The following is a 23,576-nucleotide window of genomic DNA, read 5'->3' on the forward strand; positions in this document are numbered from 1 at the left end:
ATACAACTTTCTTAAGCTCTGAAATTGAAGTAATATCAAACTATGCAGTTAAAAAGAAAAATCTTTTTTTTTTTTTTGTTGCAATTCTGTGCTGTCTTCGATGTGGCCAGCTTAGGTTGTTGAGAGGTTGGGTAGATAGCACCTTTCTACAAACGTGAAAATGGAGTGAACATTTAAATAAATAATAAAAGTACAAACAAAGTCAGAAGTTACAAGCTTTTCTTTTAACTTTTTTTTCAAAATATCTCTTGCCTCAGCAACAGAAGAACCTTGAAGGATATGTGGGGTTTGCAAATCTTCCAAATCAAGTTTACCGGAAGTCTGTGAAGAGAGGATTTGAATTCACGCTCATGGTAGTAGGTAAGTTTCTTTCTTTGTATTCAGTGGTGATGCTTAGAAGCATATTGACATATTTACATCATCATCATAGATTTGAAGTAGTATGTTTTGCACGATCTCATGAGAAAATGCGTATCTTCTAGACTGTTCAATCTGGAGTGTTTAAAAAGAGCGTGTTGTCTGATATGCAAGTAGATGAGGAGGAGAATAAAGAATGAGAGCTATGTAGTTCATACCATCTAAGAAAGAAGTTTGTTGTGGATCTAGTCTAAAATGTGACTTGCAAGTATGACAGAATAGGAATTCAAACATGGATTTTCATTTGAATAAAAAAATTGAACTGCATTTACGGTTGAGTGCAACATGACAAACCGGCATAAAAAAGTAAAGTTGGAATCTTTCCTTGCACAGAAGCGGGCAGCAGGATCCTGTGTATCTTGCACTTCTGTGGCCACAAAACTGTGCTACAAAATGCAAGCTTTAATTTGAACAAACCTTTCTAGTTTGTATGGTTGCAAAGAAAACCAAATGTAAACAGTGCGTTCCCTATGGACTACGGAGAATGGGAAACTGTAGTTAGTATGGAAGAATAATACCATGCAGAACGCTTCCTTTAGGCTTCAGTGATGGCCCAGGTTGCCCTTTCTCCTGCTAGGACATCCGATTTCCTTTCCCCTCCCCTCCTCTTTTGAGTACTTGCATGATGGTAGACCATTGTTAAGGTTGGGTATGTTTGTGTGTAACTGATACGTACATTCCAGATATGGGATTCAGTTTTGACATGCTAATGGTTAAAATAATAATAAAAGAAGTGTTCGACAATAGCCAGCTGTCTCTTTGTTGATGTCCACCGTTATCTTTTGTAATTTGGCTAGCTGGATAATGCTTTGGTGTTTTCTCATCAATACAGGGGATATCTAGTGCAGTGATTATGTACGTGTAGCGTGTTAAATAATAGTACTGTTGACAGAGTTAGAAATCAAGGGCAAATTGGTGAAAACTCATTGTATATCACAGCTTTCTTTTGATTACAAAGTGAGTTAGAATTTTAAAATTTGAAGGTTGCTTTTTTTCTTTTGGAACTTGATTACAGGTTCCTTTGTAATCTAGCATCCAAGTGCATAATTCATTATTTGGCAATTGCACTTAGAACTGTATAAAGTTGTGGGTGTTGAAGAAAAGTTGGTCCAAAATTAGATGGAAAATGAGGTGTTGATCAGAAGATTTTGTTACTAGTTTTAGCTTTAATGTTTTTGTACTTACTGCTGAGACTTAAGTCATTGTCTGGAAGTTTACTGGGGGAATTCATGGTAGTTTTCTAAATTAAAAATACATCTAATTCTCTCTTTCCAACCCTCAAGTATAGAAATCAGATACTTGAAAGTGAGTGTTTAAACAAAATGATGGTTGATCTTTTAGTAGTCTTAACACCCGGGGAGAGGAGGGTGATGTGTCAGGTAATAGTATGCCCTAAAAAAAAAAAGTCTGTTTTAATATATGAAGGTGAAATAGTTTGTGTACTACTGATCACTTTTGTTGGTAAACATTGTAATGTGCAATTAGGTTCTTAGAATTGTAATTATTTATGTGTGTGTTCATCTGTTGAAATGGTGTCCTCTGACTTGGTTTGAGCTCTTTAGCTGACGTTATGATACAGGTCTGAAATACTAAATGTCTACAATCTACTTACTGCAAGTTAAAAGTTGTGGAATGTAGTGCTAATCTGTATATGATCAGTGCTGACTGAGTAAGAATGCTGTATATATCATCTCTTGGAGATAATCTAAAATATTTTCTTGCTCTTTCTATGAAAAAAAATGCTGTGTGCCTTTTACTGTAGCTTGCACAGTTCCTAGTCTGCTGGCTATTCTTTCTTTGTAGGTACTTCAGTGTCAGTATGTTACCTGCTTGTTCTGAAAGGAAAAATGAGAAAAAAGGTGCTTGTAGTTGCTAAAGAGGTGCAAGGAAGGAAAAAAAATCGTGTTTGGGATCGATGATCTCTGTGACTATTTTCAGGTGTCTGTGAGGCTTGATATTGCAGCTAATGCATTTGCATAGAAATTATTTTCCAGTTGTCCACTGAGTCTGGAATTATCAGTTAAACTTAATAGATGTGCGTAGCATGGTACCTGGCTTCTTTCATAGAATCACAGAATGGGTTGGGTTGGAAGGGACCTCAAAGATCATCTAGTTCCAACCCCCCTGCCGTGGGCAGGGACACCCTCCACTACACCAGGTTGCCCAAAGCCTCATCCAACCTGGCCTTGAACACTTCCAGGGATGGGGCATCCACAGCTTCTCTGGGCAACCTGTTCCAGTGCCTCACCACCCTCTGAGTGAAAAATTTCTTCCTTATCTCTAATCTAAATCTCCCCTCTTTCAGTTTAAATCCGTTTCCCCTTGTCCTGTCACTACACGCCCTTGTCAAAAGTCCCTCTCCAGCTTTCCTGTAGGCGCCTTTAGGTACTGGAAGGCTTCTTTGTCTTGAAATGTGTAGTATAGAAAGTCTCTGGCTCTGTGTTTTGGGGGGACTCCCCAGTATGACTGTACAGCTGTTTTCAGTTTCACTATGGACGTTAATTGTCACTGAGGAAGTAAAATTGAAATTACTTTATTTGAGGCTTAGAATGCCTGTGAAGTCTTCTCTGTAAATACGATTGATAATTTCCAGGTGTTCTGGTGTTTACATTAAATGTAACTAAAGGGTGAAATATGAACTACAAACAAATATAAAAAGTTGGTGTTAAAGTAACCTTTTCGTGTTGAATGTTTTAAGAATCAGTGAAAAGTTAACCTTAATAGGAACTGGGGTTGCTCTATAATATTTAGCTGTTATAAACACTTTCTATCTCATTAACTGTGTGTGTGTTTTCTCTAAGTTGTATTGTTTCTTTTGGTGGTGTTTCTAAACTTTTAAGAAACTGAAGACTGAGATAGCCCTTTGTTTTCCTTATTGAGCAGCTGGAATTGGGCATTGATTTGCCTTTAAAATCTTCAGGAGACGATGAATTTCATACTAGTCATATTCTAAAAGGCTAATCAGTAATTTAAATCCTGCTACTTCTAAAATTACTTGGTTTTGTACAATAAAAACTAACAAGTGCCTCCTCTGAGGGTAAAGCAGGCAGAAATATGTATTGAACTGAGCTTCATTCTTAATGCTTTTAAAAGACTGCGTTTAAATAGTGCTGGAAAGCATCTAATTCTACATCTGCAATGTTAAAGCTCATCAAGTTTGCCTCAGTAGGCTGCTTCCTTCAACGTCTTGTGTAATCTCTTCAAGTGTGAGATCGCTGCGGAAACACTTGAGAACCCGACATAAATATTTGGTCTGTTTGGAATCCAGAGCCTGTTCTCTGTGTTTCTCTGCTGTGTAGATTTTTTTTTTTGGAGGAAAATATGTGCTTAAGGCAGGTGCTTAAGAAAAGTAAAGTTCCAGAAGTTATACTGCCATGGTTAGTAGCTCACAGGTAAAGAAAATCTTAATTGTGAAATTGTATTTATGTCTGTTTATTAATAGGATTATGCTTGTTCTGTGGTTTAGTGTCATGAGGTGTGGAACAGGGAGTTGCTTTTTTCGAAGCACTGAATCAGGAAATTCCTCTTTTGTTGTTCTTATATTGAAATTATGCTAGCAACATGATTTTCACCAACACCCAAGTAACACAAAGTCATAATTTTTAAAAATTCTTTTCTCCTATAGACTTTACATACTTAAGAATAATTATTTGGTATGGCTTTTCCTAGAGCTATATACTTTAAGGTATTCAGGCTTCATGAGCCTTATTAGAGGTTGGACTCTTAATTTTTATTTTTATTTTTTTAAAATCACCTGATTTGCAAAGTGCAGAGTACTTAGAGTTAAGTGACTTTCCAGAGGACCTTTCTACACAGTCCCTGTTTCTTGAACAGCTGTTGGTAGCTTGGACTCCAAAAGCTGTTTTGAAACCTCTCCTATAGTAAATTGTCCGTTTTGTTTTCTAATTGTCGCTTTAGCCTTGTAGATCACCTGTAGATTACAGTTTAAAGGAAAATGTCATGCAGTGTTGTCATAGTGTTTCATTTGTAATTATATGCATGTTCAAATGTTCTGGTTTAAACATGGCTTTCTGGCATGGACAGAATGGGCAGGGCTGTATTTTGCAAGACTTGAAGTGATGATGAAGAAAAAGCACACTGTGATTTTAAAATGCTTTTAGTGTTTGCTGAAGAAAACCTTAGCTGGGTTAATCCAGGTATCTTCTGGTGATGGATCATGTTCTGATTGGAATTCTCTCTTTCATTTGTTCACTTCCTGGGGCAGTTTATTTATCAACTCAACCAGTGGCACCAAGAGCCTCAGGTGCTCACAGCTACTTGTTCTTTGCTAGGCTGCTCTCCTCTCCCCCAATTTAAAGCCAGGAACAAAACCATTAAGCATGTGGCAGGACAGGAAGAATAACTAAGTGAAGATTAACATGTGGATGGGCAGTACAATTTAGCAGAAACCATTTTGGGATGTTCCCAGTTCTTGCTCACCCACTGTGATTTGAAATCCTCTTAATTAAGGTTTTGGTAGTGTCCCTGCTACCACAGTATCTGAGTTTGTTTGGCCTTTGGTGTGACCCTCATACTTGGCTGCTTAGGGTCAGTGAAGTGTCATGACTAAGTGTCCATTGTCTAACCTCGCTGGTATGTTGGAGGCCACTAGACTCTGCTACCTTACAAATATAGCTTAAATTAAAACATGCTTTCTTTTAGACATACTGGAAGCAAAAAAGAGTGAGTTTTGACCTTTCCAGTCAGTTCTTAGCTTCCCTGGGCTAGGGTGTTGCGGTCTCTTCTCCCATGTTATGAATGACAGGACGAGAAGGAATGGCCTCAAGTTACACCAGGGGAAATTTAGGTTAGATAGCAGGAAGAATTTCTTTATAGAAAGGGTTGTGAAGTATTGGAACAGGCTGCTCAGGGGGGTGGTGGAGTCCCCATCCCTGGACATGTTTAAAGACCGTGTGGATTTGGTGTTGAGCAACATGGTTTAGGGACCCTGACAGTGCAGGGTGAATGGTTGGACTCGATGATCTTGAGGGTCTCTTCCAACCAGATGATTCTATGATTATCAGTTATGGAGCTTTTCCTTGTGTATGCAGTCAGGGGTGTACACTGGCATATGTATCTTAGAAAGAAAAAAAAAAAAACATATTATGGAAAATAACTAGCAAAGCTTTTTTTTATTTCTTGAATACGTCCTGCCTCCTTTTCTCCTGTAACTTCACTTCTTTGAAATCTTTCTGCAAGGAAAAGTAGTAGTCTGGGTGCAACTGTTGTGTAGCAGATACAGCTCCCTTAGGAAACTAGATTTAAAAAACAACAAAAAAGAGATTTCAAGTTGCAGGTAGTCTGTTGACAGGATTACAAGGTTTCAGTGAAGTACAGAAATAAGAAAGGTCCTTTGAAGAATTTTGTAACCTTAAAAAAAAAAAAAAAAATTACTGCCTTTCATGTACTGGTTCTGTGGATATGTGTTCCAGTAATGATGCCTTCCAAGCATGAAAATTGATAGCTTACCACTTACATGTACCTGACAGGATTCAAAGCAAAATATGTTAATTCAGGAGAACTGGCAGAGAGGAAAATCAAAGGAATAGAAAACCGGTAGAACTCCGAATGGAGCCAGGGTATTCCTAAGAGGACATGTTCCTCTGGAGTAATCCCTACTGATGGAGTAATGCCTTACCAATAGCATATCCCTCCTTTTTGTGGAAAGAAGTTGATGTAGGTTTTTTAAGAAGGCAGAATAGATAACTGAAGATCTTTCCATGTAAACAAGTGACTGTCTCTTCAAGATGCGGAAGGTCAGTAATCTAACCATGAGTTTACTGGCCTGCAATGCATCGTTTCCCACTGAGTTACTTTCAGGTGAGGCCTTGAAGTACAAATTCATGGGACTACTTGACTTCAGTTAGAAAATTTTATCTCATACTTCTTCGTATGGGTGGGTTTTTTATGGCTTTTTTTTTCCTCTTTCTTTAGTGATGCAATGAAATACAGTTTGGATCATGCTTGCTGCTCTTGCCGCTTTCGTGGTGTTTTCCTGTGCCTTTTTCTAGTGTTTGGGAGAGAAACCTGCACCAAGTCTAAAACCTGATGGAGGAAGAGAAACTTTTTAAAGTGTATTGTCGTTGAAACTTAGCGTAGGGGAAAGTCAATTAGCCTACCTGCTGGAGCTTATCTAGAAATCTTAGCACTTAAAAAACTCTCACAAGTTGCTCATAACGTAGTGGTTTCTAATCACTCAGTAAGAAAAAAAAAATTAATTTTTCTAAGCTCATTTTAAACATTTTCCTCACTGTGCATTGGCTTAGTCTACTGAAGGATGCTTAAAGATTCTAGTGGCCAGAACTGAAGCTGATATTTAAAATGATTGCTCTTCAATTCAGAATTTTTCATAGTTTGCAACTACAACATTAATTGGAATTATAGTGCTTACTAGACAACTTTTAAAAAGCCTTTAGATTTTTATTTTCCTTATTAACTGTTTGGATGCAAAGCTTCTCAAGTAGATTATGTGAAAGCCGACTTCAGTATGGTTGGTATCTCTTAATGGATGCTTGGTGTCATAGGAACGTTGAGTTCTGACAACTAACCCTAACTACCAGGTGTTATTATATTAAAATATAGCTTTGAAAAATTAAGGAAAGGTTTTGTAAAGCTGTGGTGATTGTATTTAAACTAAACCCAACTGTTTCTTACGTGGCAGCATTTTGATCAGAGCCCAATTTCTCTTTTAAAATTCTTTCTTTGTTTCCTGGCAGAGGTTTTTGAGGGAAGAGACTTCTCTCTAAGTGCGTGGATGTGAACCCGTAATTTGGCAAAAATCTGCCTGTAACCTAATTGGCTTTTATTTCTTTAAACAAGTGATGATCCTGTTGGAAACATTTTCTTGTTTCTATTTCCATATATGATGAAAAACTGTCTAATGAGATACTGTGCTTAGCATTGTGTAGGTGTCATCTCCACTGTCTTCTTATTTTTCAGCTTTTTGGAGTCTTTCAGAACCTACCTACTGTTCAGTCCTTACCTAGATAATTAATCCTGTCATGGTATTAGCTGTCTTCAGGCCAGTTGTAACTTTTGCTGTGTTTCTAACTACATAAGTATTTTTGCTCTAGGTGGTTTTTCTCGTCCTAGCTTACCAGTTTTTCCTTTTATTTCTAAATAAAAATGTCCTTGCTGATTTTACTCATCTGAATATGTGTGCACATGCATACAACCACACAGTTACTCTGCTGGTATTTCGTATGTTGTACTTGCTCCTTATGGTGAGATTGGCGTTTGAACTTGCCTTCTCTGTGTTGGTGACAGGTTTGTAGGTCGCAATTTAACCAAAATGAATGCATCTGTGGTTTTGATACTGATTAGTCTCTACATGATGTTCTAGTTACGCTTTTGTAGCTGCTCAGATGTAACAGTGTTTAATGCAATGTGTAAACTAAACACATCTTAAAGAAGGCACCTAACTAATGAAGACCTTCTGCTGCTTACATTGGTTATCAGATGGCCAACAGTTGGTTGATTCTGCTTTCAAAAGTCAGCAGATTGTCCTGAGCCGTCGTGGTGCATTGGTAGGGTGTGAGTTATATGTTGCACGTCATCTAAGCAATGACCTGTTAGAAATTGTGCTACTGCACCCTTTCCAGTTCCTTAGCTCTGGATAGTCAGGTGCCAGTTTACTGCAGGACTGCTTTTGGGCCCATCTTTGCTGCAAGCCTGGAGCTAGATTCAAAATAGAAAGAAAATAGAAATCGCTTTTATATATATATTTTTTTTTTTTAATATGGATAAACATGTTGTATGAGTTGAAAACTGCTTGTCTCTTCCTGTGGCTGAAAATCATAGAATCATCTGGTTGGAAGAGACCCTCGAGATCATCGAGTCCAACCGTTCACCCTGCACTGTCAGGGTCCCTAAACCATGTTGCTCAACACCAAATCCACACGGTTTTTAAACACGTCCAGGGATGGGGACTCCACCACCTCCCTGGGCAGCCTGTTCCAATACTTCACAACCCTCTCTAAATGTTAGGCTTGCCTGCTGTATCAAGAAATGCTGACAATTTCGTGAATTGTCAAAATTTTTGTAGCCAGAGGGATGTTCTTGGATGGAGTATTTGTGGTCTAAACTTCCAATTGTAGTAAAGCCACAGTGACCCAGGAAATGTGACTCTTCTGATTCAATATGCGTGTTGTCCCTCTGGTGGATTTTGCAAGGGTCAGTTCAGATCTTCACTGGGAATTTTGAAGCCGTTACATTTTGTTCCTTTTTCCAGTGTTTTTCTGTACGTAGTACGGCTATTGTATGCAACTGTTTAATTTTGGTTTTGGATGTTGTTCTGTTCAGCTTTTGAGCACTTACTGACAAATCAGTTTACACCATACTCTTGTCTAGAATTTACTAAAGAGAACAAACGTTGTCTTAGAATAATTTTTTCTCACTTGTAATCTGGTGTTGTAGTGTGGTGTTTTTCCCAGTTACTTATCACAATGTAATACTTAAGGCAGAATATTTAGACTTACCAGTGGTTGGAGGTGCGAAGGGCTGCTGAAGCTGACTGCTTCATCAGGTTGGTTTTTCTATTTGAGTTCTTGTCAGACTTTACTTCCGTCCTGATTTTTCTGTAGGTAGTTTTGTTACGTGTATCAAGAGCACAAATGGAAGAACTCTTACACTCTGTCATGGAATGGTGCTAAGTTTCTGTCTAAGTGTCGATATAATCTGTATTAAGTGTGTAATGATGCCATTCAATTTCCTCTGAGCTTGAAGTGAAAGTTTTTTTGGAGGGTCTTAGCTTCCTAATTTCACAGACAGTTCTGGCTTTGTATCACTGGAGTGTTTACTTCCCTCACTGATGAGGCTTTAAGCTCAAAATTATGCTGATGTCTTATAAAAAAAACCTACAGGTGTGTCAAAGCTAATGCAAAGCACGTCATTCAGATGCTTCTGTTCATGAAACTTCTGCTGTGAAGGCTCAACAAGTGTTTTTCATGGGACAGATGCTTCTCTAGAAGGGCAAGAAATAGTCTGATATTTAAGGGAATTAAACTCCTTCCTGCAGAATGAACAGTGTTGCACTGGAAGGCCACAAATAAATGTGGGCTGGGTGAGGACAGCAAATGTCAGTTCTAGCAGCACCTGGCTCTGATGTTCTCTTTCTTGGGCTGCCTGAAGTGGTGCTGCTGGTTGTGTAAGGTGACAGCTGGCTTATTTGAAAAGAATCTCATATATCTACCTGCAAGCAGCAGTGCTTTTTAAAATAACACTTTTGCAATCTGAAGTCATGATGCGTTACATTCTGAATTTATGAGTTAATCCTGAATCTTAGGCCCGTTTTCTACTGCTAAGTCATTTAAAAAGTGGTGAATCAGTGGCCTGAAAGCAGTGGCTGGATGTCTGCAGAGCACTGGGCAGAAGAGGCTTACAAACATGGTGTTAAAATGGGGAACTGTGGAACAAACCACTGCTGAAGAACATCTGTTATCAGATAAGGAGTTGGTGATACTTGATAAGCTTGAATGGTGTGGAGTTGAGCAACAAAAGGAATTCATGGCACACAGGTATCTGTCATTGTTACTGCCTTGGTCCACATTGACCATGTCTTCTGTTTCAGGATGAAAATGCCATGCTTTGTGTTCAAAAGCATGGTAAGGAACCACGTGTTTCAGAAGCAAGTGACGTTGATCTTCGGTTTGTTGCAATGCTTTGGAATTTACTGTCCTTGATTTGTTCTCATGGAAGACCTGTATTTTTGGCCCTTAAATGTTACATTGTTCTACTGTGATGGAAATAGCAGTTATCAAGGCTCTGGTTCTTGCCAGTCAGACTAACAGTTTACTAAATTAGAAGATTTTGAACTATTGCACCAAATGTAGATTCTTTTGGAATAATCTGATCTTTGTTACAAATGTAATCTCAGGAATATTCTGAAGTTGTCTCATGAAAGATCTGAATCGTTCGCCTGGGATACAATATTCCAGTAAGGAGCTAAGTTGAGCTTTCATCTATAATATATCCTCAACCCCTGTGATATTAATCTATAAAACATTTACTTTGTGTCTGTATTAAACTATGATCCATTAATTTGCCTCCACATCTACGTGATTTTCTGACAAGGAGATACTGTTAAAGTTTGTCCCACGCTGCAGAGATAAAAGAGTTTTCTGAGTGTAAACTTTTTTGTTTGTATTCTAAGTCAGCGATTCTCTTTTACCATCTGTTCTTCCTTGGTTTAAGGTATGAGAAAGTTTATTGCCAGTTTCCTGTTATTTTTGCTTCACTGTTTTCCTTATTAGCTTATTATTTACATCTGCCATTGATGAAGAGGATTTGGTTTGTTTTCTTTTTTTTCCTCCCAGAAAATGCTTTACATGACAAGTGGCATGGTCTGTCAAGGAGGCCTTTGAGCAATTAATGTAATACCCTGAAGTAAAAATACCATTGTTCTTGTGTGATCTGATCTAGGTGGTCCTGCTCTGGCAGGGGGATTGGACTAGATGATCCTTTGAGGTCCCTTCCAATCCCTAACATTCTGTGATTCATGTAGGATGGCACGAGTAAATACAGAAGCAGCTCTTTAAAGTGGAATTGTCCCGTTTTTATTCTTTTATGGTCTGGAGTGTTTACAGTACACAAAATTCTTATTTGAATGATTATTTCGAGAGTGTATTTTGGCTCCGGCTTCTTCCTGAGTAACTGAGGCTAAAACACTAAACGAATTGCCACTGCAGGGAAATGTCTTCTGTCAGTGATTTTGCAAAATCAATACCTGCTTCTGCTTCAGTACAGGTAGAGCTTAATCCAATAATGGATGTTACTTATTAATTCACTTAATAGGCTGATGTGGTCTAGCAGTTGGAAAACTAAATCCATGCACTACTTTTATGAGGAAATACACACTGTGTTTCTGAAATACAGTTCTTGCTCTGTACAGGTTGGTCCTTTTACCTGCTGTTGTCGAACTGTCTAATAGTGAGGTCACTTTATGATCAAAGATTTTTAGTGACTGAATGCAAAGAAATGAGTCGAGAATTGAATGATCAGGCCAGATTTTAGCCTTCAGTATTCCTTGAGTTGGAACAGTTTGGCTTGAATCATCACAACTATTTCAGTCTGTGCAGTAAGTAAAAGATGGGATTTTTATACAGTTGGGCTGTGGTTTGAACTGAGGGCGGTGTCCAAACTTTTATATGACTATGAATTTCTCTGCTTTGGTTGATTTATGTCAAATGGCAAGCATTCAGGTAACTGAATAAAACAAAAGCGACTCAGAGGAGGTATTTTATGAACTTTGCAGATACTTGGACTGTTGGAGGTTCTACTCAAAAAGCAGCTTCTGCTTTAACAACAAAAACATTTATTCTACAACTAATTGCAAAACATTTTTATACACTGATCTAATTAGAAAGGAGTTGAGACCTAAAAGTTCAAACATCAACTCTACTATGTAATCAACAAACTTCTAGACAGTATCTGTCTATCTTCTTGTCCCTCGGGTTTGGCACTCTTCTGAAGTTTTCTGTCTGTGTTGGTTTTTTTTTTTTTTTTTTTTTTTTTTTTCCTAAAAATAACCTTAATTTCTTAGAAGCAATTTGCTTTTGGGAGACAGTGTAGAACCAGGTAATTGTATTTTCCAGTACCTGTTAAATTGTGTTAAGTGGCTGACTGAGACCAAGCAAGGATACAGACAGCAGGATAAGTAGAAAATACAGGGAAATCACGAGCATCAGCATGATGACAGTAGCTCAAATGGTGACACGGCACTAATTTGGAGAAAGCAGGTATCTGTAAGGATGGGTCTTTACAGGTCTCCAGTTGCACAGTCGAGTAACTGCAGGAAGCATGCATCTGTAGAGCTTTTTTAATAAACTTCAAGCTAGCACTCCTGCTAATGATGTAGAGATTCATATGGATGAGATGCTGCATAGACGTTTTTACCATTCAGCTTTCTCATTTTAACATTTAGATGGTTTCATTTTTCCTCAAAAAAAAAAGTTTTATACCATTTCAACCAGAAGTAGAGTTCAGGAAAATGGAAGACCTTGTTGATAGTTTGAAAGGACTCTGAAATCTTTGTGAATCTAATACCCTTTACAGTTTTTCTCTGGCTAAATTTGTATCCTGATGTGCTTTGCAGTTGCCAATGAGCTGAAGTCAGGCCGTTTTCAGTTTCACATTAAGCAAATACTGTGACTATTTGATTAAAAAATAGTTTTTAAACCAAAAGTTAAATAATTGCCTCAGATAGAAACTAGCATTTGATTAAAATGCATGTAATGATAGTTCTTGCCTGAATGACGCTGATTTGAAATGCAAAATCTGAAGACTTTTGTTGATGTATGTCTTTTATTAAAAAACTGTTAAAGATCATACATTAATGAGTAAACCTGTAGTTGATTATCTTATTCCTTTAGTATTTTAAAACTGATGTGTTATTGCATCAGCTTTTTGTGCCATTGGAAAGCAGGGCAAGAAAGGCTTCCCTGTTACTAGCAAGATGAGCTGGTGACAGATGCAGAGAATTTTTCCTGCTTATTCAAGTAAGATTGTTTGTCAACACTGTGTATTTACCAGTTTCCTTAACTGACTGCTGCTGTCAGCTTAAAAAAAAAAAGTAAAAATAATTTCATGTGTTGAATGTAATTAATATTTCAATAAATAGTTTATTACAATGAGATAGTAAAAGCCTAACAACTGTGCTTCACCAAAGATAGTGTTCTTTACTTGTTTCCATGTTTCTAAGTGGTTTAATTTAGATACATCTTTCTAAAGTTAGGTTATCCTCGACTTGCCAAATGCAAAAACGAGCACTAATGATGATGAATCATTTACTGACTGCGTTTTGTGGCTTAGGTAGACATTTCATAACTCGTTCTATGTGCTGGTCATATTCATGCTTTTATGGAATGCTCTCTCTCCCTGGGTAAGTGGTTCAAGACTTAATTTGCATTTTCATCCATATCCTCAGCTGTAAAACTTTTCATTCCCCAGAATCGCCTTTCCTATCCAATCAATAATAAAGTAGTGGGATTTTTTTGGTCGTGTTTTTTGTAGTTTTTTCATAAGGAGGAGAAAGCTGCTTGCTAATTGTCCAGCTACTGAGAACCAGACCTTTGGAGGTGTACTGGAAGAGTCAGGATTTCCTAGAAAAAGCATCACACCTGAAAAGCAGTTTGTTTTCTTCAGGTAGACACATTGTTCTAACACCACCCACTGTTGATGCACTTTAGATGAAGCTTGATGCTGGCTGTTACCGGATAAGAGTTTGAAAGTATCCAGCGCTTTTAACTCCACAGAAAAGATAGAAATATTGTGGATTGTGGTGTCTTTTAGAGAGGCGGGTGTATATGCCCAATTTAGGTTGGCGGTAATTGCTGTATGTTTCCTCTCCTGAGAACTTCCCCCATGAAGTATTCCTCTTTTTAAAATACGTGGTTTTTTTCCCATAAGATATTTCTGGTGCATTGACTAGTACTGACAGTATTGCCTGAGTGGCATGAATACCTCAATAAATGTTACCTATTTATTATGAAGAGGCATAAATATGCAACTTCTCTTACTTGGGATGAACTGCAGCCTCAATTTGCTGTGCAAGACTCTCCCTCCCGCCCCCCTTTTTGGCTTTTTCTATAAAACCTCTTCATAGCTGAAGTCTTACGATATGTTTTGTTACATATAGAGCAAAAGGACTTAAAAAAAACTCAGCTGACTTTTCTTGGTACAGTGAGAAGCTTTTAAATGAAGTGTCTTTTTCGAAAAGCACGGGAGAAATAAGCAACTGAGAAACTTTTATTGCCAAGCTGACTAAAATAACTAAAAAGACTATTTGTTTCTATGGATGATCACGTCTGACTTTTTAGTTCAATTGTGCCTTAATTATGTTTGTGCTTCTGAGAATGGAAGATCAAGGGCCATATCTAACATGCCTTTCTACCTGTTTTGTTGAAGCTGCTGTGTCATAGCAGTACTGTCGAGTATATTTAGCGTCCTTTCACGTCCAGTAAATTGTAGAGATCTTGTTTCTGATGTTTCTGGCTGCAGCTTTTTTTGCTGATGTACTTTGAACCCTTTCCGGAAGGCTTTTTATTTCTTACTGTTGAAAAACATCTTTAGCTCTTTCCACATATTCTAACAAAATGACTGCGTGTGTCAAAACATGCTTATAGCTTCAGAGTTATGTGCTTCTGGAAGCAAGCAAAAGCCGTGGTTCTTGAAGCTGTTGTGGGAGAAGATGGGAAAGTACTGAAAGGGAAGGTGGAAACAGAAGACAAAGGAGGCTTCCTGTGTTGCTGCTTAGTCTTGAGATGTAAATTTCGATTTGCAAAAATCATTAGTAATTGAATCTCCATGGATAAAAAGGTGGGAAAATGACTGGGACAGGTATTCCTGCTGTGTGCTGCCCTCCGTTCGAATCCTGCGATTGAGATTTAGCACTGGGTGCTGCTGAAGAAGTGGAAGCTGCATGGCTGACTGGTGCTAAGGTGGGCAGAGACAGAAGAGAGCTGTGGTTCATAGTGAGGTTTCCTTGGTCAGATCTGCAAATAAAGGTGGATTTCTGTTCAGCCTCTTGCAATATGCCACAGGAGGTTGTCAGATGGTACTCTGCTGCCCACAAGGATTGTGAGAAGCTGGGTCAGTTTACTGGTTTCAAAGAAGGATGTTTGACATAACACTTTAATCCTAAGTCTCCCTCTCAAACTATAGATCATCATAAATCAGCTAGATCCAGAACAGCAGAACATACTGGTTTTCCTTTCAGAGTCCAGTATGATTGTAAAGAATGCAAAAGAATAAATGGAAGCTATTCCTAAGCTCTTTACCTTCCTCAGCTATTTTGAGATGTTTAATTTCACTCTAAGCTAGTTGTAGAGACCTTCAGTATAGGAATATGTATTTTATATTTTTTCATAAACAAAACCTGTATATGGAAATTATGGTTCTGTATTTTGGGTGTTTTTTTGAAGAGTCTTGCAAAGTAGCAAAGAAAACTTTGAATACTTTTTTTTTTTTAAAAAAATGTCCCTAATGAAGTATAAGTTTCACTAAAATGCAGTAAAATTTTACCTTTTTTATTTGTATATATAAGTCATTGTGTAATGTTTTTGCAAGATGATGCAGGATTTTTGGTGAGGTGTATTGTTGGGGGTTTTTTATGGCCCTATTGACCATATTTGAGTTTATGCATAGTAACTGACTCATTAAATTATCAACATAGCATTACTCAAGCTTACCAAAACTGGCTTGCTTTTCAGAATGGGCTTCTTAATATCTCAGTTTTAATCCTGCTAATTAGTAGTTAGCACTGGTCGTGAATCAAAACTCAGCACTGTTTGTGTTTGCTATGAACAGGGTGAGTTAATAGATCTTTCTGTCTTGTTACGTGTATGTTTTTCTTGGCACTTTTTGTTTGAGGGTATGTTAAATGGAGTTGTTTAGTGTTGATCCTTCTCAGGTAAATGTTGTGAACTTCTAAAATAGTGTTTTATCTGTGCTTTGGTTCCAATAGTGCTTTTGGAAAGAAGCGAGTGAAAGAGGAGGACAACTTTAAAGCTGCAGTGGTGTGGGGTTTTTTGGGTTTGTTTTTCAGTAATACTGATTTATTTACTTTTACATAAAGCTTGCATGCAAAAAGGTTCTCAAATATGTTGGTTTTTATAAAGTCTTATGAGACGTGGTACATAATAACATGTTCCAGGTAGGAGTATGTTTGCTACATGCTGTACCATCCTTTGTTTTCAGCACTGTGAGGACAGAGATTGCGTTAAGTTTCCTCCTCTGTGATCCAAAGGTGCTAAATCCATTTTCTTGTAAGACACTCATATGTACCTGCCAAAATCCTACTCAAAATAGCCTAACCATATTCTGCAGCTTGTTGCTGCCTGAGTCAATGGACTAATGTTACAATTGTAAATAAATTGTATTCAGTGGGTTACGAAATCTCAGAAGTAGCAGTGTGGTTGTAAAAATGACGTAGTCTTACATAGGCTATTTCAGGTTTGTTTTCTTGGGCAGGATTCCTGAATAGAAGGTTCAGAGAACTGATTTCTAGTCCCTCTTTGATAGTAGAGTCAACTGGTTGCTCCCAGTAATTATACTCCATTTCCAAGGCACCAACATTATTAGAATTTTTGGCATTGGCTCTGGAAGGGGAAGCATCTCTGCTGTTCGACGGGAATCCTGCTGCCTTGGTTGGCAAACCACCAGTGTGTTTTGGTGGGGTTGGTGCAAGTGGCTCTTGAATCAATGGGGGCTGCTTTAGGTAGTCTGAGGGGATGAGGACGAGAAAGTACTGCTCTGCTGGAGAGGAAACAGTGCTTCTGCACTTGAAAAGAAAAGGAGTAAACAGACCAACAGCAAAGCTCTGTGAAAGGAAGCTGGAGTCCCAAAGCATTAATACAGATGTATATGAAATATAATATAAGGAAAAAACTGTTTTGGGTGTGTTCCTCTCCTGGTTGAATAAAAGCTTATTTCCTTGCTCCCATCCTTGGGTGTAGGAAGACAGACCCTTAAGTTTTGAGGGAGAAGGGAGGTTTGTTTCCTTTCTAGACTGAATATAGATTATACCCCTATAATCAGATAGCTTATCTAAGAAAAAGCTTTTAGATAACTAAGGCCAGAAGCGATCATGTGAAAGAGCCCCTTGAGACTGGGAAGTATTCTGCGTTCACATTTTGAAATTAGTGCTTTTACAGCCTAATTCAGAACTGTAGATGTCTGTAAAGTGTCCGTGCTCTTTTTTCCCCAAACCTTTTCTCTGGCACCAGAACGCTTGTTCTTCCTTGCACAGTGGTCATGCTGCCTGTTGTCAGATCCCTTGTACTCTGCCATCTCACTAGGTGGCACTGGGGCCTCTGGAAGAATTTTAAAAGATGCCCAAGACTAGACATCTCATGTAATCATATAGATGCTGTTTTTGCGAAATTTTTATGGGATTGTTTAACTTTCCCTGGGGGACAATATAAATAAGCTTTTTTCTGTTCTACAGTTGGTGTTAGCTGATTAGTTAGCACAAGTGTTGCTTGCTGGCAAGTCTCACTTTGTTTCTGGTCTGGCGAAACAGTGTGCTAGATGGTTGCATCCACAAGGAGTTTTAGATCTGCTCTTAATTCCATTTTTGAAGTGCATCTTCCAGTTGCTCCCATTTAGTGGGCTTTCACTCATATTGTAGGACAGTCTGGCAGCACGGGAACCTGATTTCTTTCAGAAAGAATAATTGCATCAGAAGATTCTGTCTAGGATGACATCTATTAGGGTCCATTTGTTAGTTAGCATTCAGTCTGTCTGCCTGAGGCTTGTTCTGAGCGCGCTTTTCGGGAAGACAGAGAGGCAAGAGGAACCTGTGCCAGCTGCGTGGTAGGGAGGAGTGATGGCCACCGGTGTCTAGAAAACCAAACCTGTTTCTGCCAGTTATGGAACAACTTGTACAATGATAATACACAAAATTTATAAACATTTTTGTAAGTATATACTTGGAATTAAGCCTGTATTAACTGTTCACAAATGAAGACAATTTCTCTGAGCGTAGCTGTCCCATTAAAAGTGTAAATGTGGCCTTAGGTGTTGTCAGGTCTTAGTTCCTGTAGTCTGTAACTTTTTGGTCAAATTTTGCCGTGTTTGGCTTTTCTTGTACGTGGGAAGTAGTTGATACTTTCTGTGAAGTGGTGCTGATTTCTTTAAAAGGACAAAAAGAAGCAAGGTGCCTAGCAGCATGTTTTAGAAGTCTGTTTTTTTTGTGTGTGTGTAGAAACTCTGAGAATCCATAAAAGCACGTGACGTATTTAATGTGCAGGCTGTACTTAAACATTTCCAGTTAAATTGAATTAGCCAGAGTATTCCTGACCACTTTTTACTGATAGATTGCTTCGTCAACTGTTGCAAACTCATCAGTGGTAAAACCTTCAAGCTTGTTCATCTTAGTTCCATGACTGTCGAGGTGTTCAGCGTAGACAGGTAGCACTTGAGGATCTGCAGTGGTCTTGCTGTGTTTTCTTTTCCTAATGAGGAAATTAGCAGGTAGTTCTGCTTCTTTGACAAATGATGGGTTTTTTTTATGATTTCTACTCTCCCCCCCCCTCTTAGTTCCCATTTGTGATGTTTGAAGGTGGTCAGTTAAGCGTGCAGAAGCACACAGGAATGTAGGTATGGAATATCTGTAGTAGACTGGAGGGACTTCCAAACGCTTGCTGAGTAAAGGTCGATAGTTGTAGTAACCTTCAAGATCAGGAAATTAATCCCAACAGCAAAAGAAAAACAGTGAAATCTCGTTAAAATCTGGTCAGTAATAAAGATGTGACCAGGGTTTTTTTTGTGCTTTGTATAAATGCTGTGAAATCAATGTAGCTTTGTGCAAATCTGTCCTGATTTAAAATAACAAATCTAATGCTAAAGAGTATCTTGTGTCTGCTATCAGAGGCACTATAGCTGAAAGTGACCTTTATATTTCTTCCTGTGCTGCAGACATTACGTTGTCTGATCATTTGAAGATCTTAATGTAGCTCTTTATGGGCTATTTATGTTTAAACAAGTAAATAATAATTTTTTTAAAAAAAAAATCTACAATTTTGGACTGGAAGAAGCTGTCCAGGTCACTTTATCTGGTCTCCTGCATTTATGGTAGCTAGCCCTTTTAATCGTTGCAATGAAGCTTTTCAAATTTAAAAATGCCACCACTCCCCCCCAAAAAAACTCAAAACCCCCAAGAAACAAGCAAAAAAACCAACAGACCAACCCAAACCAAAAAACTCTCCAACCTTGGCATATGGTTTTTGCTGAAGTGCCTTCAGTAGACCTGGTACAAGGACTTCAGGAGCGGCAGGTTGAAATACTTTACTTCTAAGGAAGTGTTTCTGTTTAAATCTTTATTTGTGGCATCATCCAATTATTATTACCCAGCTGGCTTGAATTGAAACTGAATGTAATTAACTAATTAACTAAGGTTGAGACCCTGCCTACAAAAGGTAGTCTATTTCCTCCTGGCTGTGGAAGATGCAACGGCATCCTTGGAGCCGCAGCCCAGACTGGTGAGCAACGTTTATTGACTAGGCTTTAAATGACTCCTTCCAGAATCATAGCTAGCATGTTTTGGGAAAAACATTGACCCAGAAGTATGCTAACATTATGTCCAGTCCTTCAGGATTGTTTTAAGCAGCAGCTCGTGGTCATGATGGGGTGTTAGGAAGCCCTTAAATCCTAGAAAAGACCAGAGTATGCAGCTCATAGTCTTTTTGCAGGGGGCTGGAGGCAGGAAGACGCTCCTTTTCAGTAATTTTTCCCAGGAATTTTTTAAATTTTTGAACTTATCTGTATAGTTGAAAGAAAAAGTACAGCATCCTGATAGGGATTGCAGTGCTGCATCTCCAACTGAGGGGGTGGAGGATGTTGTGAAACATAACTGGTGGTAAAAGTAGTAAGTTATGTCCAGTTATGAACAAGTCTGTTGGTCATTTCAGCACCCACATTATCTCTGGAGCAATTCAGGCCCATAATTCAAATGAAGGATTGTTAGACATGAGTGGGAAGAGGCAAAAAAACCCCAACCAACCACCACCAAACCTTCATGGAAATTAGGAAGGAATGATGATGTTTTGGAGAGGTGGTAGTGACAACCTTGATCTTTTTATTTTACAGTATAGGTGAGTTTAGATCAAAGTGTAAAAAGTAACTGCCATGAAACACATACTGTAAAGAGGAAGTTTGTTGTGGTTGTCTGTGGTGAGGTTATTTTTGGAAGGAATATACTTGGGAGAGCAGCGGGCTTATTGATGTGCACTGTAACACAGCTCAGTGCAGCAGAGGTTTTTGCTGCAGTCTGAATCTTGCCTAAAACCATTTTCCACAGCTTTCTGATGGTTTTTTTTTTTTTTTTTTTTTTTCTGCAGAACTACTGCACTCCAGTGTAAGTGGGTGCTGGGGTGGCTAGTACTGCTCTCCCAGTGTGATTCTTGATTTAGGACTCTTGTCTTTGCTTTCTGACTAGTCTGTGCGGCTTAAGTGCTTCGCTGTTGAGAAGTTTTGTTCAGAAGCAGTGTAGATTTGGGTTGTCTGTGTATAGTTATTATTTTCAGCTATACTTAGCAGTTTATTTCTCAATTTTATTCAAGCTTCCTTGTACTTTTTGAGGACTTTACAACTTTTCTCACAATACCCCTCATCCCAGCTCCAGGTTTTCTGTTGATTCTGGTGTGTGCTTACATGCTGGTTTACCTTCTGGTGAGTATTGATGTTTGAGACATCATATAGTGCAACATAACTGCTGAATCTGATGGCTCATTCCTTTTCATTCCCTATCTTTTAGGCTGCTTCATTTGGGCCTTTGTTTTTGGTGACGTTGACTTGGCTGTTGTCTTGCCTTTGCTTTTGAGAACCAAGTTCCTGGTAACACTACGAATATTCAAGTACAAAAACTTGCCCTGTTTTTTCATCCTAGTAAGTTTGAACAGCAACTGACATTATTGAAACTGTAAAAATTCGTCCCCTCCCCACCTTTTACAAGGATGTTGTTCTCCACAGTGACCTGTTTTAGCCATAGCATTTGGAAACAGCTGGGAAGAACCCAGACTGGCATAGAATCATAGAATCACGGAATGGTTTGGCTTGAAAGGGACCTCAAAGATCATCTAGTTCCAACCCCCCTGCCATGGGCAGGGACACCCTCCACTATAGCAGGTTGCCCAAAGCCTCATCCAACCCGGCCTTGAACACTTCCAGGGATGGGGCAGCCACAACTTCTCTGGGCAACCTGTGCCAGTGCCTCACTACCCTCAGAGTGAAAAATTTCTTCCTTATATCTAATTTAAATCTCCCCTCTTTCAGTTTAAAGCCATTGCCCCTTGTCCTGTCACTACATGCCCTTGTCAAAAGTCCCTCTCCAGCTTTCCTGTAGGCCCTTTAAGTACTGGAAGGCTGCAATAAGATCACCCGGAGCCTTCTCTTCTCCAGGCTGAACAGCCCCAACTCTCTCAGCCTGTCTCCATAGCAGAGGTGCTCCAGCCCTCGGATCATCTTCGTGGCCTCCTCTGGACTCGCTCCAGCAGCTCCATGTCCTTCTTGTGTTGGGGACTCCAGCGCTGAACGCAGTATTCCAGGTGGGGCATCTTCCTTTTCAAAAAATATTAGGATAGATGCAAATGCCTGGGCAGTCGCTGCCTTAGCCATGACTCTGTCCTGCAGTTCTTTACTCATCTGGCTGCTCTTTTTCATATCAACACCAGTAGATTTCTTTGACACGGCTCTTTTTCCACCAACTGCTCTGGTGTGGCAGACTCTTTTTCTAGTCCTCCTTCGATGGTTGTAAAGTTGTTAGGTCTGTAATGTGACCAGCATAATCCTACTACTGGAAAATAACCAGAGCTGCTGTCTCCAAGAGTGCTGGTTCCTTCGAGAAGTTTCCCATCTGAACATGGCAGGGACAATTGGCGTCACAGATGTTAATGGGTAAAACACTGTACAGAAATCCACTTTTTCATGTGGCACTGGAGTCAGTGTTAGACATGCTTCCTCATTTTTCCTAGCTTTTCACTAAGTGCGTGCCTTTAAAAACTGTGAGATTTAAATGAGTATTTTCATTTCAGTGTTGTGCGCTTGTCAGCTTATTTTCCTCAACCAGGTTATGGTGACTTTTAGGAAAATGAGACTTGGGTACTTTTTGCTGGAGAAGAAAAAGAAAACCTCCAAAAAAACCCTGAACAAACAAACAAACAAAAAACCCACTCAAAAAAAAATCCCACAAAAAACTTGAAGGGTTTTCTTGCTTAATGAAAAACAGAACAAAGAAAAGGGGGGGGAAATTAAACTGTGCATTCCATATGTGGTCAGCCTCTTTTTGTCTAGTTGTTCTGTAGAGCTTTATTTTACTGACTTTTCTTTTTTTTTTAAACAGATTCTAGAATTCTCTTTTCACACTGTTTCTTAATGTAGCAGGCAACCTTTTGAAGACGCTTGGATGGGAAGTTGGGTTGATGTAGAGGGTGTCAGTTGCATAATTAAGAGCACAGAAATGAGTCTCCATAATTTTTAAGTGTTTGAAGAGGTGCACTGGCCTTGGTGGCATTTATGAAGTGTTGTTCTGGTTTAATTAGGAAAAACCGTGATCCAACAATAGCAGCTGTTCCTCTAGGCTGAAGTTGGGATTTTAACCTGGCATAAGTCTGTGCTGTGCGAATCCAGCTGGAGAGTTTTCTGGGAGCTGCAAGGAAGGGCACTGCAGTCTGTTTGCAGCATGGCAAAAGGAAAATCTTGTGTCAGCACAAAGAAGGGGTGACATGGAGGCTGGGATTTCTTTTTTTTTTTTTTTTTTTGGCGACAGGACTGTTTGATATGACAGTGATTAGGCATTTGTTTCAGAAACTTGTCAAAATGAGCATTGAAATAATACTTACTTTTGGCTAAAAATCTTCAGCATTATAATTACTGACTGTATTGTGGTTGTAATGAAGGATCCATGTTTATGTCTGAGATTTTTTTTCATTGAAGAATTTTAAGACTTCTATAATTGGAAGAGTGGCTTATCCTATGGATACCTCCATAGTAAAAATCCTAAACGAAGCTATGCACAAGCCAGTCTCATAGGATGCGATTGAAAAACATACCTAGGTAGATGTTTAAAAATTGTGTTTTGTGGATTCTGTATGCGTCTGGAATTTTTCAGAGCTCAGGGGAAGAGCTCAACCTGTAGCACTGCTCAGTTTCAGATCAGCTGGTGTTATCCTTGCGTAACTCTTCTGCAACATGCTTTTTTTTTTGGAGTTGGTGTTGTTTGGAAGCACTGCTTGTTGCAGCTGCCCATTGTGGTGTAGGATGAACACAGGTCTTTATTCCTCACCTTAAAAAGAACAGCTTAAAGTTTCATAAACGACACGTCATTTAGCATACATGCAGTCTTGGCTTTAAATCAGGTGTGTGTTTCAAACAATGTATCTGTGGGGTATGGAAATCCTGTTTGTGTGTGATGACTCCTCAAGGTTTTATTAAATGGGGAGCTTTCACAAATGTAAAACTGTAAATAAATAACATGTTAATCAAAAATATCTTATTTGGACTTCCGTGCATCACTGAAGCTTTTCTTAATTTTTTTGTGAAGTCTCAGTAGAGTTATTATTTCATTATGAGCAAGCACATGGCATCCCACTTTCAAGAACAGTCTCGAATAGGAATCTGGCAGTTACTCGAGCAAATTCTGAAAGATGGCCCAGGAGGAGTGGGAA

General features: G+C 38.8%; 1 protein-coding gene across 2 annotated transcripts in view; it reads left to right on the plus strand.

Moving 5' to 3' along the window:
• The first annotated feature begins 246 nt into the window (after positions 1 to 246).
• The window catches only part of SEPTIN7 (septin 7), a 63,624-nt gene continuing 40,294 nt past the window's right edge, over positions 247 to 23,576 (plus strand). For both annotated transcript variants that reach the window (XM_086615203.1, XM_086615204.1), the window contains exon 1: positions 247 to 360. In XM_086615203.1, coding sequence (XP_086471329.1) covers positions 351 to 360 — 10 coding nt within the window. In that variant the 5' untranslated portion in view covers positions 247 to 350. The remainder of the gene's footprint in view (positions 361 to 23,576) is intronic.

The sequence above is a fragment of the Tauraco erythrolophus genome, chromosome 7 (assembly GCF_009769465.1).
Source record: "Tauraco erythrolophus isolate bTauEry1 chromosome 7, bTauEry1.pri, whole genome shotgun sequence".
Lineage (NCBI taxonomy): Eukaryota > Metazoa > Chordata > Aves > Musophagiformes > Musophagidae > Tauraco > Tauraco erythrolophus.